We start from the raw sequence: 14,127 nt of genomic DNA on the forward strand, positions 1-14,127 counted from the left end.
ATCTCATTCTGGAAACATCCCCCAGGCTGTGGCTAAGCCATGTCTCCACAGTATCCTTTCTTTCAGGAGTGCTAGTTCTGTAAGGTTCGCAGGAGAGCTTCTGTAAAGTTTGGAAGGTAGGAGACGAGATACTGGCAGAATTAAAGCTGTGAGGACCGGGCGTGAGTCGTGCTTCGGTAGCTCAGATGGTAGAGCACTTGCCCGCGAAAGGCAAAGGTCCCGAGTTCGAGTCTCGGTCTGGCACACAGTTTTAATCTGCCAGGAAGTTTCAGGTACGTCAAAATTTATTTAGAGACTGATCAATTCATCTGTTTATGTGTATACAGTATTTTAATTCATATGATCAATAAAAATGCTGAGGATAAAAGACCTCTTTTTTGTACAGTCAAATTCACCAGTCCTCCACAAAACTATGCAATGGTTATAGACAGCAACAGTATTACCTCTATTATTATCATTACTATTATTATAGCCATATTATTTCATTGCAGAAAGTGAGAAGATAATTAAGATGATTCACTTTCATTTAAAGTAATTTTTAGAATACAATTTTCAAGACAAATAATTTTGCCACATTATCAAATGCATTCAGTTCTGCCAGTGAGTCAATATTTTTACGCTTTTTGTTGTGCTGTTCCTTTCTTTCTTATACAGACACTAGGCGTTACTGTGCAATTGCTGATATAACTACTACACTGCCTTTTAACACAATTACTGGCCATTGCACAGATTACAGTAAGGCCAATAATCTTTACTCATAACTTGAAAATGTACAATACAGTATGAATATTCAAAGGATGCTCATAACAGTGTTCCAATTAGCTTCCACTTAACAGTTTCTGTCTAAATATCCCAACATACTTTCCACTTAATATGTGAAATACTAAATTTGTTAATATCTGAAGTGCATTTTAGGTCCACTGAATAACCTGTATTTATGTCACTGAGAGAAAATTATAGAAGTGAGTATGAAATATATATCTGAGACAGAAGCAAGTTATGCAGACTAACATTTGTGTTCAATGAATGTGAAGAAACTGCTCATAAAACTAACCAAGGATGAGCAGAATATTTATAACCCATCTTTTCCAAACTGCAAATGCAATCCTAGCTATACTACACCTTCTGGAATATAAAGAAGCAGTGAGTAATTGCTAAACTGACTCTGTGCATGCACAGATCTCCACTGCTTCCTCAATAATACAAAAGGTTGAGAACAAAATCATAGCCAAATAATGAATGCTGCATCATTTGTTATATAGAAAATAATAATTATTGTTGACAGGAATGATTTTATTCTGCATTACCAATGAAAATAAGCCTGCAATGATTTGCAAAATGTGTGTGCAAAAAGTATCAATCCTTTTTTTCATATCAAGAAGTATGATTTATTCTTCCGTGCATAAATAAGTATTCACAAAAAACTTATCAATGAAAAATTCAACATTAGTACGGGTTCTTGAAATATTGAGTGAAATATGAAATGGTTCTGACTTGTACTAACCTTCATGTATGGTTCACATTTCTTTTGAAGTTCTTGCAGTGAAATTTTTGACCTTGCGTAACCATAAAACCTTGTATTAGGTGGTAGGAGATTATCCCTGTAAAGCCACCACAATGTAGGATATATCTTCTTCTTTGCTAAATCACCCTGTTAAAAAGAAAAATATATATGTATTAAATTACGGAACTACAAAGTGTAACGCACATAAGAAATTAATTGACATATAAGTTTTCAATCATTAGCTGACATATCCAGGAGGCTACATCAAATCTGGATATAAGTTACATGTAATGTGAAGTATTAGCAGTTTTATGAGTGTTTGGAATACATATTAACACTTACTGCATCATAATGCTCCTGAATAGTGTGTGTCACAATGCAAGAATGTGCTGGAAATCAATTCATGAAGAATAAGGCAGGGGGAGGACAAATTTTTTGAGGGAGCATTATTACAGAAAAATGACAAATTACTGCTGTGATGTCAGACTTCTGGTAACCACCAAGGCATTAGTTTTCACCAACAACATTACTTCTAGATAGAATAAAGGCAGCATTTTGGAACAACTTCCAGAGATAAACTGAACTTCCTGCACTAGACTGGTAAACTGAAAAGCAAAACGAGTCAACACTGTACTAGAACACAGCTGAAAAGTAATACAGGATGCTACAACAACAGGAATGGCAAAACTAAAGGCCAAGTATGAGCTACGCCTATAAAAAAATCTTTTTATGAACACAAAATAAAAACCAAAAACTAAACAGCACAATAATGTTTTTTTTCATCAACTAAAGCTCTTTAAGCTGCTGCAGTGAGTTTAAATGCAATAATAATTACACTCTTTCATATGCATTTTCATCACTCTGACAGATGGGCATCAAGATAACAGATAGGTTTGTGACATCAGAAAGCATTCTATTTAAAATACAAATTAAGAGTGTTAATTTGTTACAATTCTCTCTGGGCAATCTCCATAATTTACAAGTATAACTGACACTAAGATACTGCCTCAGAAGCCAATGTTCCTACAAGTGAAAAGAGACAAAGAATAGCAAGACTTTCAGAAGATCATAATTGTGCTATGCAAAGTTGTCACAGAATGGGAAATTAGAGGGAGGTGATGGGAACAGGATGAGGACTGAGTTTCAACCAAGAATTATGAATATAAATATGTGACCGCAATATTGCCTTAGCACTTGGAAGTTATGCAAGAGGGAGTGAATCCTCTTACAGTCAAGTCACTTAGATGAATTAGAATGTAGGCATCTGACTTGGCATACTCCTCTAGATGAATCTCTGTGAGTTAGCCTGCTCTCCATCACAGACTAACTTTAATATGTCAGTCAGAGTTAGAGGATATAAGTGAGGATAGAATGTGGCAAGAAGCTACTTAAGGCTTATTTACAAACAAAATAGCTGTATAAAAATAACAAAAATACATATTAAAGACAATACAGGTGAAATCCAAAGTTGGAGAATGTAAACACTCTGTAGAAAAAGTTAGTCAGCCCCAAGAGGCATTGTGCAAACATCATGTAACACTGCCTCTAGCCTTGATAATGGCCACAATTCAGTGAGAAAGTGGGCGCACAAGTTTCTTCAAGTATGCCATAGCCAGCTGAATCCACTCATTGATGATTGGATCTGCCGAGTTACCAAATTTCAAGGATATTTATTGCTACTGTTCATCCACTGTTCCAAACAGTCCGGAACATTTTATAAAGTATGGAGATTGGGTGATTTAGTAGGTTAGCCAAGTTGCGACCAAGTGCTTGAGAGTTCACCAAACCAGTAACGAACGTGTGCATCCGTGTGAACATGTATATTGTCACTTTGGAAGATGGCGTTGTCACAGCATACTCATCATGAGGTTGCCGAAGAAAGGGCAAAACTTGATCACTGATAATGATGAATACTTATCATGGGGTTGCTGAAGAAAGGGCAAAACTTGATCACTGATAATGATGAACTGAACATCCTGCTTCATGTTCATGGAATTCACAAAAATCTTTATTTTCAACAATTTGACTTGTTTTTGTATGATCTTGCAGAATTACACAGGGTGCAGAAAGTGAATGTGTAATAAAAGACATGTCAAGAATATAAAACACTCAGTATCAAATATTTCTTAAAGAGCCACAATTCTAATCAGGCTGTCTAACTATAATGATTATATAGAATATTATTTACAGACTTAATATATTGGGCAATATTTTACACTATAGTATTCCTTCCCCATTAGACAGCATTTGAACTTCTCTGGAAAGTTACTCTCATGACACCATCCAATAGGTTTCTGTGAAAGTTTCTTATTATCTTGATACCCGAGTACCAAGATTCTTTTCCAATAACTGTCATCAGTGAGTGGGGTAAGATTCTTAACTGGTTATATCTCTGTGTGTTGAGGGTGTGGACACCTGCATATGTTAACCACCCTGAACTATCTTTTATAATGAATATTATTGTTATACACGCATATGGAGATTCAGAGCTTAAGACACTTAAACATCTGAAGAGTTTCTGCATGTTTCAGATGACTTTCTTTTAAAAATGGTCCTAGCTGCTTTTCCCTCAATGTGCACATACTTTTTACTTCTTGTATGTTTGAGTTTCCCCACATTATTACTCCATACTGCATCCAAGAGATAATTGGTACTGTGCACAGTAACCATTTGCCTGCAGACTGTTAGCTGCTTCAGAACTGATAATATCAAGCTGTCTTCTTCCAATGTGCCTGTCTGCCACTTAACACCTCCTCTATGAGGTAAGAAGCAATATATTCTATTTCACATTGTTGTATTCCATCACAGATTTTTTTTTTTTCCAGACAGCTTTAATATGCAGTTTTCATTTCAGCTCATTATCCACAGCAACCTAGTGACTTCTTCTTCCTCCAGTCTTGTTTCATTCACCTTTGTATCCATATGCACTGACTTCTCTGTATCTGAACACTGCATACATAGCCCTTTTCAAGTTTATAATTAGTTCACTTTGAATGAGCCATTGTACTATGACATTTACAGAAATATATGCTCTTCTCTAAATCTGTTTTACATTTTTCTCTTCATTCTGTATTGTCATGTCATCTGCATAAAGTATCTTCTTCTCTTTCTCTTCAACACCTTTATAATTTATAAACAGATTAAACAGCAACTGCCCACTTACCAAGTTCTGTTGCACTCCATATTTTATGCTTTTCATGTCTGACTGGTATGGGTTTTCTACTGAGATATACAGTTTCCTGTTGCTTAGGTATGAGTGTATGCAATCTCATGTTTGTCACTAAATACTGTAGTGTTCCAGTTTTGCATACATATTTCATGGGCAACAGTGTTAAATGCTTTAGAAAGAACCACGAACCTTGCAGATACAACCTTTTTTTATCTAATAACTGAATAATACTTTCCACCTGACTGGTAACTGCTGATTTAGCAGGTTTACCCTTTTTGCAACCAGGCTGTGATTTACAAGAGTGTTGTGCTTGTCCATATAAACAACTCATCTATTATACATAAGCATTTCCAGGAGTTTCGAGGAGCTGGTCTTTAGTTGTCAGGTCTCCCTTGTCCCCTTTCTTGTTTACTGGTACTACCCTACTTATCCATGGTTTTTCTGCAAACATTCCATAGCAGTTCGATATGTCCATCATTGATGTGATGTGATTATACATAATTTTTATATTTGTTAGTGCATGGTCAAATACATCAGTGTTACTCCTATCAATTGATCATCATCCACAAACCCAGTAGAATTAAATATGAAATAAATGTTTCATTAAACATGCAGAATCTATATAATAATGAGCAGAAAACTTGCCAAAAAAGGTTTCAAAACATAACTCAGATTCAAATGACAAATAATATTTGCAATAGGCCAGAAACAATCAGATGTGTACAACAAAACTGAAACACTAAGTACAAAAAGGAGATTTTGTCATCAGAGTACAGTAAGGAGCATGCAGTATTGACAATTTCCTATTAATATAACCATTCAACGGTTTAAAAATTATAAACCCATTAACAGAAGCAGGATAAGGATGGATACCTCTCAACCACACTACTGGACAACCATTCCTTTCTTCCTTTTAAGCTGTCAAAACACTGTCTTTGATACCAACAACTCTCTTAGGGATTATTAATGTTGTTCCTGACATAACTAATGTCAAATAAGGAGAATTCGACAAATAGTCAACTGATCTTTTTTAAGTTTGCAGCTGAAGTATGTGATACCCACATGTTGGATTTTCTTGACCTGGCTTATGGATTTGCAAGCATCACACAGTGGTGCACTGGTCATGATTTCTGCTGTATCCTAATTTACAGGCTGAGACATTGATCATCATGCATTAAAGTGTTCACCTAATTCTCGTCAATGCTCAATAGGTTTCCCAAATGGGGCAAATGGCTGAAATAAAAAAGAATCTCTCTTTCACCCAACGTATCATTTTCTTCTTGTGATTGTAGACCTTGTAGCCTGATCTTATTGATAGTGTCAGTATAGAGACAGATTAAATGGCAAATATAGCTGTTCTGAAAGTGAGCACATCACATGCAAGTGTGAGAATTAAAACCAGAAAGCATACTGTGTGGCAGTATTACTCATCTTTATAACTAACACCATATTATAGGACACTACATGTGCTTGCTTTCACTGTTGAACACCAGCTGTCACTTCCTTACTGTGTGGATGGAAACAGTTCTAAGCCTCTTTAATCAAAAGGGCAGCAATTTCTTTTACGCAAATAAAACTGAAAAATTTTTCTCTGAAAATGGAATTAATGAAGTAACTGGAGATCGAACAAAAAAATTTCATGCACAACTAAAATGAAAAATTCAAAACATTTTATTTTCTGTTTTCTGACAAGGGAAGAAGTGATACAAAGTAATGAACCCACAAACGCCAGATGTGTGCACAGGTAAAGCTTCATAAAAGGGACAAATCCATGAGGCTCATATCCAACATGAGACAGAGTCCTAACATCCCCAATAAATGCTAAACCAGCACAAAGGTTAAACATACTATACTCATTTTATGAGCAGTACAGTTTAAAAAATATGTACAAGTTTGTGGACAAGTTAAGGATGCAGTCATACCAGTTAAATCCATCTTTGCATCCCCTGATGTGGTGAATTTATACACAAACATGCCTGTCTGTGAGACATTAGAAATAATTACGAACAACCTTATAAAACAGAAAAAAGTACAGGAGAAATAGGCGAATTAATGGAGCCTCTAGAACTGACATTATACTTTAACCATTTCATACTTAACGGTAAAATATATCACCAACCTGAAGAGCTAGCCGTGTGCTTGCCCATTAGTTATAAGGGACAGGTTTCAGAAATTATTGCTAGAGAATTTCACGATACCAATTTGTGAATAGGGTTTAAGGATAATGACATTATTCACTTCAGACTGAGGCACTGTGTGAGTAAAAAGGCTTCAAAATCCATGGCAGCAGGTGTATGTAAACTAAAGTATGGTATGGAAACTGCCAAAAGTTCACATTGATAAATCAGGTGGATGTTTGAAATGTGCTTTAAAGAGCACACTTCAATTCACAATAAATGTAAATGTCATGTGACTAGGGCCTCCTGTCAGGTAAACCGTTTGCCAGGTGCAAGTCTTTCAATTTGACGCCACTTCAGTGACTTGCACGTTGATAGGGATGAAATGATATGAAGCATGTCCCTAGAATCATTGATACACATTTGAAAGTGCTGCACAATGAAAATAAGGGCACCTGCTGACACTGTTAGAAGAAACTGAGATTTTTACACATCGTCTGCTAGAGCCTGGCAACACATTAAACCAGCGGAAGGATTTTATTAATAGTACACTTTTAAACTTTGAAGGTCTCTTCCAATTGTCCTCCACCTTGACACAGCACATGTATGAAAAACAGCCCCACTTACTGAGAGGAGACAGCGGTAGCACATCGGCTCACACGTTGTCCTAGCAGCAGTTTGGTGTGCATGTACATAGTGTAAAACGGTATGCCATATAATGCCACAAAGCATAAGCAAATGCAATTAACCATAACTGTCACATCCTATTCCCTGTAACTTTAGTTGGTGCACATAGTTTCACTTTCATAATTTTTGTTTAACACTTTTCATGGTTTTTAATATTTAATTCAGTTCTAGGTCTTCTACATATTTTCACTTCTATAATTTTATGATCTTTACTATTTTACTATTTTTTTACTATTTCTACAGCCATTGTTCTATACTTTTAACATTTTAGTGATAATTTTTATATAACCTTACTTTATATACTTTCAGAGTGAGACCTTATGGTTTTATACTTTCAACGTTTTACACTTTTGATATTTTAAGATACTAATTCAGTTTCAGTTAATTTAGACTTTCATAATTTACTGTTTTATCCCTTTTACACATCCATCAGTCTGTGTTTTTAATGTTTTAGTGGAAGATTTTTACACAATTGATTTTTTGCAATTTTACTATAAGACCCTCTCTTCTTAAACCAATAACATCCCTGCCACAACATTGCAAACTCCCCCCCCCCCCCCCCCCCCCTCCATTCAACCCAGTTGGCAGCAAGGTGCTCTGTGGCACTCATCATTCTAGTAGGGAACAGGCTGTCTTTATAGCTCACCTGAAGATTTTGCAAGAGGTAAGTCATTTGTGTGAAGAATCACATTCTTATCACAGCTCTCCACTCCCAGGATGTCGAAGCGGTCTTCAAATGTAATCAGTTGGCTGTACAGAGTCTAGCTAGCCCTGCTGATCATCTATTTTGGCAGCTTTGTTTCAGGCACTCCATGATCTGCTACGTGTATCCACATTGGGATGCCACCACTGGAGGGGAGTAATTGACTGCATTCCACTGAGTAGTATGCAGGAGGGCTGGCAAGTATACTGAGAGGTCTATGGTGCAGTAGAACCCCGTAGCAATTTGGTTTGTTTATCTACCAAGTTTTCAGAAGGCTTCACAAAATACGATGCTCCTAATAGCTCGATTTCGTTGGCAGTGCCAACACAACCCCCATTCAGCAGATATTATAACCCCTACGTACAAAAACACCAGTACCTCCAAAATGTATCTCCTGTAGACATAGGGTACAAGAATCTTCTCTTTGCTGACAGTTTCTACTCCACCATATGCATCCTGAACCCATTTAGGTTCCACTACAGTACAAAAGGCATTTCCTTTCTTCTCTTTACTGAGTTTGGGAGTTTATAAAAGTTAGCGAAGGGGTAGAAAAACTTTGGAAGTCCTTCAGGCAGACTTCAACCTCCATATATTCTGACACTGTCTCCTCCTCTCATCAGACATCCTGCTGTTTCTCTTTTGGAGACAACAGTGGATTCTTCATACAAAGAAATGACTAGGAAACATCCTTTTATCTGCCTGTTTGGAGGGGGTACTGGGCTGTCCTCCAGTAGTTGCGGCAGGCTTTGTAGCTTGTCTGGAGGAGAAAATTCACTTTGCTGCTGGTGGGTTTTTGCAAATACAATTGCAAATGTGTGTAGTGACACCTGTACTGATTGGGTGTTTGGTGCTGCAAATACTTTTATTTGCTGTTTCTTCACTGTTACTGTGAATGGCGTTGCAAAGTAAGGTGGCTGTTGTGGGTTGTATATCTCTTTGCTCTTCCGCATAAAATCACTGGTACCTGAATCACTTTAAAGGAAGGCTGAACTCATGAATCTCTTCTTGGGATGAGTGTGATTCATAGCCCGCAATTTAAACTAATCATTGGCAGTGTCCTGTGAGAATTAGTGTGATCCACGAAAATTTCACAAGTAGCTAGGGACAGGATGACAGACCCAGACAAGGCCCCATGTACCTGTCCAACCTAATACAATGTTGTGTTTTTGCTGTTGTGTGTGCAGTTTATTATGATATTAAAAGATACACAAAATGAATTAAACTACATAAGTTATTTTACTGTCATCTTTGTAAATGCCCAATGTTAAACTGTATTTTCCCCTACAACTGACTTGGTGAAATCAATTCAGAGGTTAGAGGAAGGCAATGGCATACTGCCTCCAATAGGATCATGTCTAGTACAGCACAAACCAATCTTTGGGTAGGTGACAGCTTTATTTGAACTTACTCTGACCTTGATATCAATTCTTATTATTTTTCAATCATATATCATCAAAAGAAAAAGGCAACACTGATGCTGTAGAGAGATAACAAATAAATTAGTTTCAGTTACAACTGTAACGGAATATTACTGCAATAATGATTTTTAATATACCTTCCAGAATTTCTGCAGTACTTCACTAAAAAAAGGCCACACACTGAATGTACAGTAACAAAGTGTACAGGCAAAAAGGGAATAGCAATATCACATGGGGCAATATGAACTAAAGGAGCAGCACACACATCATCACTGTTTCATTATCAAACACCAATAAGGGAAAAAGAGCATGCATAGAGAAGGCTACAGACAACACACACCAGTTGAAGATGACAAAAACGTAATGAAATCATTAGAGAGCAAGAATTGTAATACAGCTGCACGAAGGAATGAGTGGCACGTAGGCAAAAGCCTTATGGAAGATAAGAGACAGTTGTGTACAACTTGATTAAGAACAAAAAAGTCCTGTGACTGAATGGGGAGTGAAAGACAAATTCGGGTATTTGGTGACTTATACAAAAACAAAACAGAGAAATTCTTAAGAATCGAGAAGAGAGAGACATGACCAAAAATAAAAGAAAGAAAAGGTGTAGGGGAGCCAGTGCAGAGGAGGACAAAAACTGTTAGCAGTTGCTGAGGCCAATGGTATAGTAATTAAATTCAAATAAATACTTGTTATTCGATCAGACATTTTGACTTAACACGATATTTACTTTTGTACTCTCAGTGGTTTTGGATGTGTAATATTTTGCATAAATGTGTACAAAATTTCAGTTCTCTATTGTAGATTAATGAAAAGTCCAGGATGGAATAACATTATGAAAATAGTAGAGAGCTATGAAGTGACTGCTACACATTTTAGCTTTCAGCCAAAAGCCCTTCTTCTGAAGTAGAAAACACACACACACACACACACACACACACACACACACACACACACACACACACACACACAAAAAAAGCACAAGCACATTTGCACACACATGACCACTATCTCTGGCCACAGTGGCCAGATTATGTGCAAGAGTTGTGCTTGTGTGAATGTGTGTGCGTGTGTGTTTTCTACTTTAGAAGAACGTTTGCACCACGTGAGCACTCCTTCTAGCTGCAGCAACCAGATTGTGTGTGTGTGTGTGTGTGTGAGAGAGAGATTTTACTTCAGAGGAACATCTTTCGGCCGAAAGCTAAAATATATAGCAGTCTTTTTGTTGTGCCTGTCTGTGACTCAGTATTTCCTTTGTACAGTGAGTATCAACCTATCCTTTTCATAATGTTGTAAATCAATGGGATATTTACCAACTAACTACACTTGTTTTTAGACACAGAGTCCCCATTTCTAAGCACTGACTACTAATGATTTTACTGCTATGCCAGACATATAAAGTATGTACATTAATAGAAAACTTGTGAGAAGTGGAGAAATGACAGACTATGTTGAATCTAATTTAGTCATATCTAACCAAAAAGAGAGAATAATTTGAAACAGAAATTACTTTGAATACTGAAGTGATCACATGCACTATTCAGTTTATTCTGTTCCTAACCCATAATTTCAGCAATGGGGAGTATACTGACCTGCTTTTCTCTTAGTTTTGATACTACCACTGCAAACACACACATTTGATAAACTACTACCATGCCCAAGAGTAATGCAGAATCATGCACAACAAATCATAGCTATTCTAACACATACCATTGTCTCTACATACATTTTTTCCACAGATATGACATATTACAGAGGCTATATGCTCTACACAACAACACCACCAAATAAGCTCTTTCACTTCCCCAAGCCACCACAACACTTACAGTAATTCAGAAAAAGCTACAGACTTTCCACGATCATGACATAATCCATGTAAAATGAACTCCATTCCATCCCAGCATGTCTACAACACAACACAGAATCGTTGCTTCATTATAGAGTAAGTAAAACATACACTTTTAGGAAATAAATGACTCTATACAAAATTTGGAACATCTGCATCTACAGTTAAGTAGTGAATTTTTTATTCTTATTTTACAACTCTGCATACATATTACATTACTCTCATCATTGTTGTTATTCTGGCTACTACAACACAAAAAAATAAAAAAACAACATATGGCCAGATCAATTGCAACTTTAACTGATATGTGTACATAAAAAAATTGGACTAGTTCTATGCAAGAAAATATGAAAAGTTTTAACGTGGGCACTGATTGTGCTTCAATTAAGCTCATATGGCATTCTGATTCAAAGGAGCTGAACAGATTCACTATATGTAAATAAAAACTTTCTGTGTCAATAGCAATAATGTTAATATATCTTCATTTCATTATATTTTTGGGATGTCCCTTTGACACATTTAGTGTGTTTCTAAGTTCTTTTCTCAAAATCAAACATCCTCTGTGATTTTTTTTAGGAAATTTCAAAAAGTATCTCAGTACTTTATAAATGATAAATATGAATATGTATTAGCTATATAACAAACTACTACTACATAATATGCAACATCAAACATCCTCTGTGATTTTCATAAGGACACATAGACCATTGGGAATACTTCAGCATAATACTTTTTAACATGTCATGTATCTCCTTTTGATCCTTGATGATCATGCCTTGCATGCACACATGTATGGGCTATCCAGTAAGAGGTATGTTCTGACAGTGTAAACGGAAATGCACTTTGTGAGAAAGACAAGTACCTGGGTTTGAGTCCTGGAGCAGTAAACAGTTTTAAAATGTTCAACATAGCACATAATATGCTAAAGAGTAATAATATGCTGTATTCTTCAGAAAGGTGTTTCTAGAGGAGTGATTTCACTCTTCAGGAGAGCATATACTGTAATGGAAGTTCTTGACATAGGAATGGTGTACTGGGCTAAGGATTTTGAAAAATGGAGAATAATACTGGCTGACAGAAGCTCTGAGTGGGGTTTGTACGGTATGTTTGCATACCTTAATGAACAACAACGTGGTCTGTGAACAATCAAGGTTCTATATTTGTGTCCTAGTCCAGCACAAAGTTTGAATCGATCAAGAAATTTTGATCCATTACCTGATTTTGCATAATATTTCTTCTTACAAAATTTCAAACACTGTCATTTCAATATGTTGGTACTCTGAAAAAACATCTGTTGTGTTCCCTGGAGTGATTAGATGCAAGTCTGCCTTTTCAGGGTAACAGAATGGCTTTGGTTCACGGAATGTCTACTTTTGACAATTGCAAAATATCTACAGAAAAAAAACAGTAGATGTGTTGTGTCTAATATGAACTTAAGTGGGGCATAAAATATTTCACCAACTATACTCTGATTAAAATTACTTTGTGATGGACAGATTGCAGTGGTAGGAGGCAGGATTGCCAGCATGCACCCAGCCACACTTCACGAGGCATTGCATGCACCTAAAAAACAGGCAACACATTGAGCACATGGTTGAGAAAGAATTACAATTGGATGGTGGCTGGCCCTTACCACATGACTCACTGAAACGTCAATCACTAAGTAATTTTAATCAGAGTATAGTATTCCTATTTCAGAATGTAGTTCCACTGAAGAGGATGCACGCTAAATACAAGACAATAAGAAAGAATCCATTGTATAAATTCTGCAGTATGTCAATACCTCGTGAAACATAACACATGGCATACAAAAAAATGAAGAAATCAAACACAATACAAATGATATACAGAAAAATTGTCTCCCAAAATGTAAAATTCCACAAAAATGTATGTGGAAACACTCATGGCATGCTGTTACACACACACACACACAAGTAATAAGGATATGTTGACTTACTTAAACATTTGAAATTTAGCAGTTACACTGGTGGGTACAAGCAGCAACATCAATGCAGAACATAACGAAGTTGGGTAACACAGATTAAAACACATATTGATATGAATGTCTACATAAAGACATTTTTCTGTAAGAAGATATTGGAACACTACTTTATATTTTTATTCTGTTAATAACAGCAGAGCATTGTAATTAAAGCAGCAAAATAGTAGTAATTACTGTTGTGCATTTTTACATCCTTGCATATACAGGGTGCCACAGGAGGAACGGTCAGTGCTCAGGGACATGACAGGAACACTCACTTGAAGCAAGAAGTTCATATTGACATCTGCCCTATTCCAAATGGTTTCCAAAATAAAACACATTTTACCCAGACATGTGAGGGAAATGTCAACTGCACTTACTCTAATCGCTGAACTGGTTGCGGTAGTAAAATTAACTGACTACCAAGCTCGTCAGACCTTATGGCACTATAATTTTATTTATGGAATTGGATGAAGGTCTGAGATGTACAAACAAAAGACAGCTGTGCGAGATGAAGTCCTGCTCGTATCACAGACTCTGTTGTCACCATTAGGGAATGTGCAGAAGCACTCAGACAAGCAACCAAACATGATCTCCAAAGAATGCACAAATGCACTGAAGTTGACAGTGACACAGTCAAACATTTATAGTGAACTGTACAACCAGTGTAATGTGATGTGTACGACAATGCTTAGAAGT

At 36.4% G+C, this 14,127-nt stretch overlaps 1 protein-coding gene across 5 annotated transcripts in view; it reads right to left on the reverse strand.

Moving 5' to 3' along the window:
* The window catches only part of LOC124723194 (glucose-6-phosphate 1-dehydrogenase), a 303,988-nt gene that overhangs the window by 61,116 nt on the left and 228,745 nt on the right, over positions 1–14,127 (reverse strand). For all 5 annotated transcript variants that reach the window (XM_047248384.1, XM_047248386.1, XM_047248385.1 and 2 more), the window contains one exon: positions 1,505–1,651. In XM_047248384.1, coding sequence (XP_047104340.1) covers positions 1,505–1,651 — 147 coding nt within the window. The remainder of the gene's footprint in view (positions 1–1,504; positions 1,652–14,127) is intronic.

Source organism: Schistocerca piceifrons, chromosome X (genome assembly GCF_021461385.2).
Source record: "Schistocerca piceifrons isolate TAMUIC-IGC-003096 chromosome X, iqSchPice1.1, whole genome shotgun sequence".
NCBI classification, from domain to species: Eukaryota; Metazoa; Arthropoda; class Insecta; order Orthoptera; family Acrididae; genus Schistocerca; species Schistocerca piceifrons.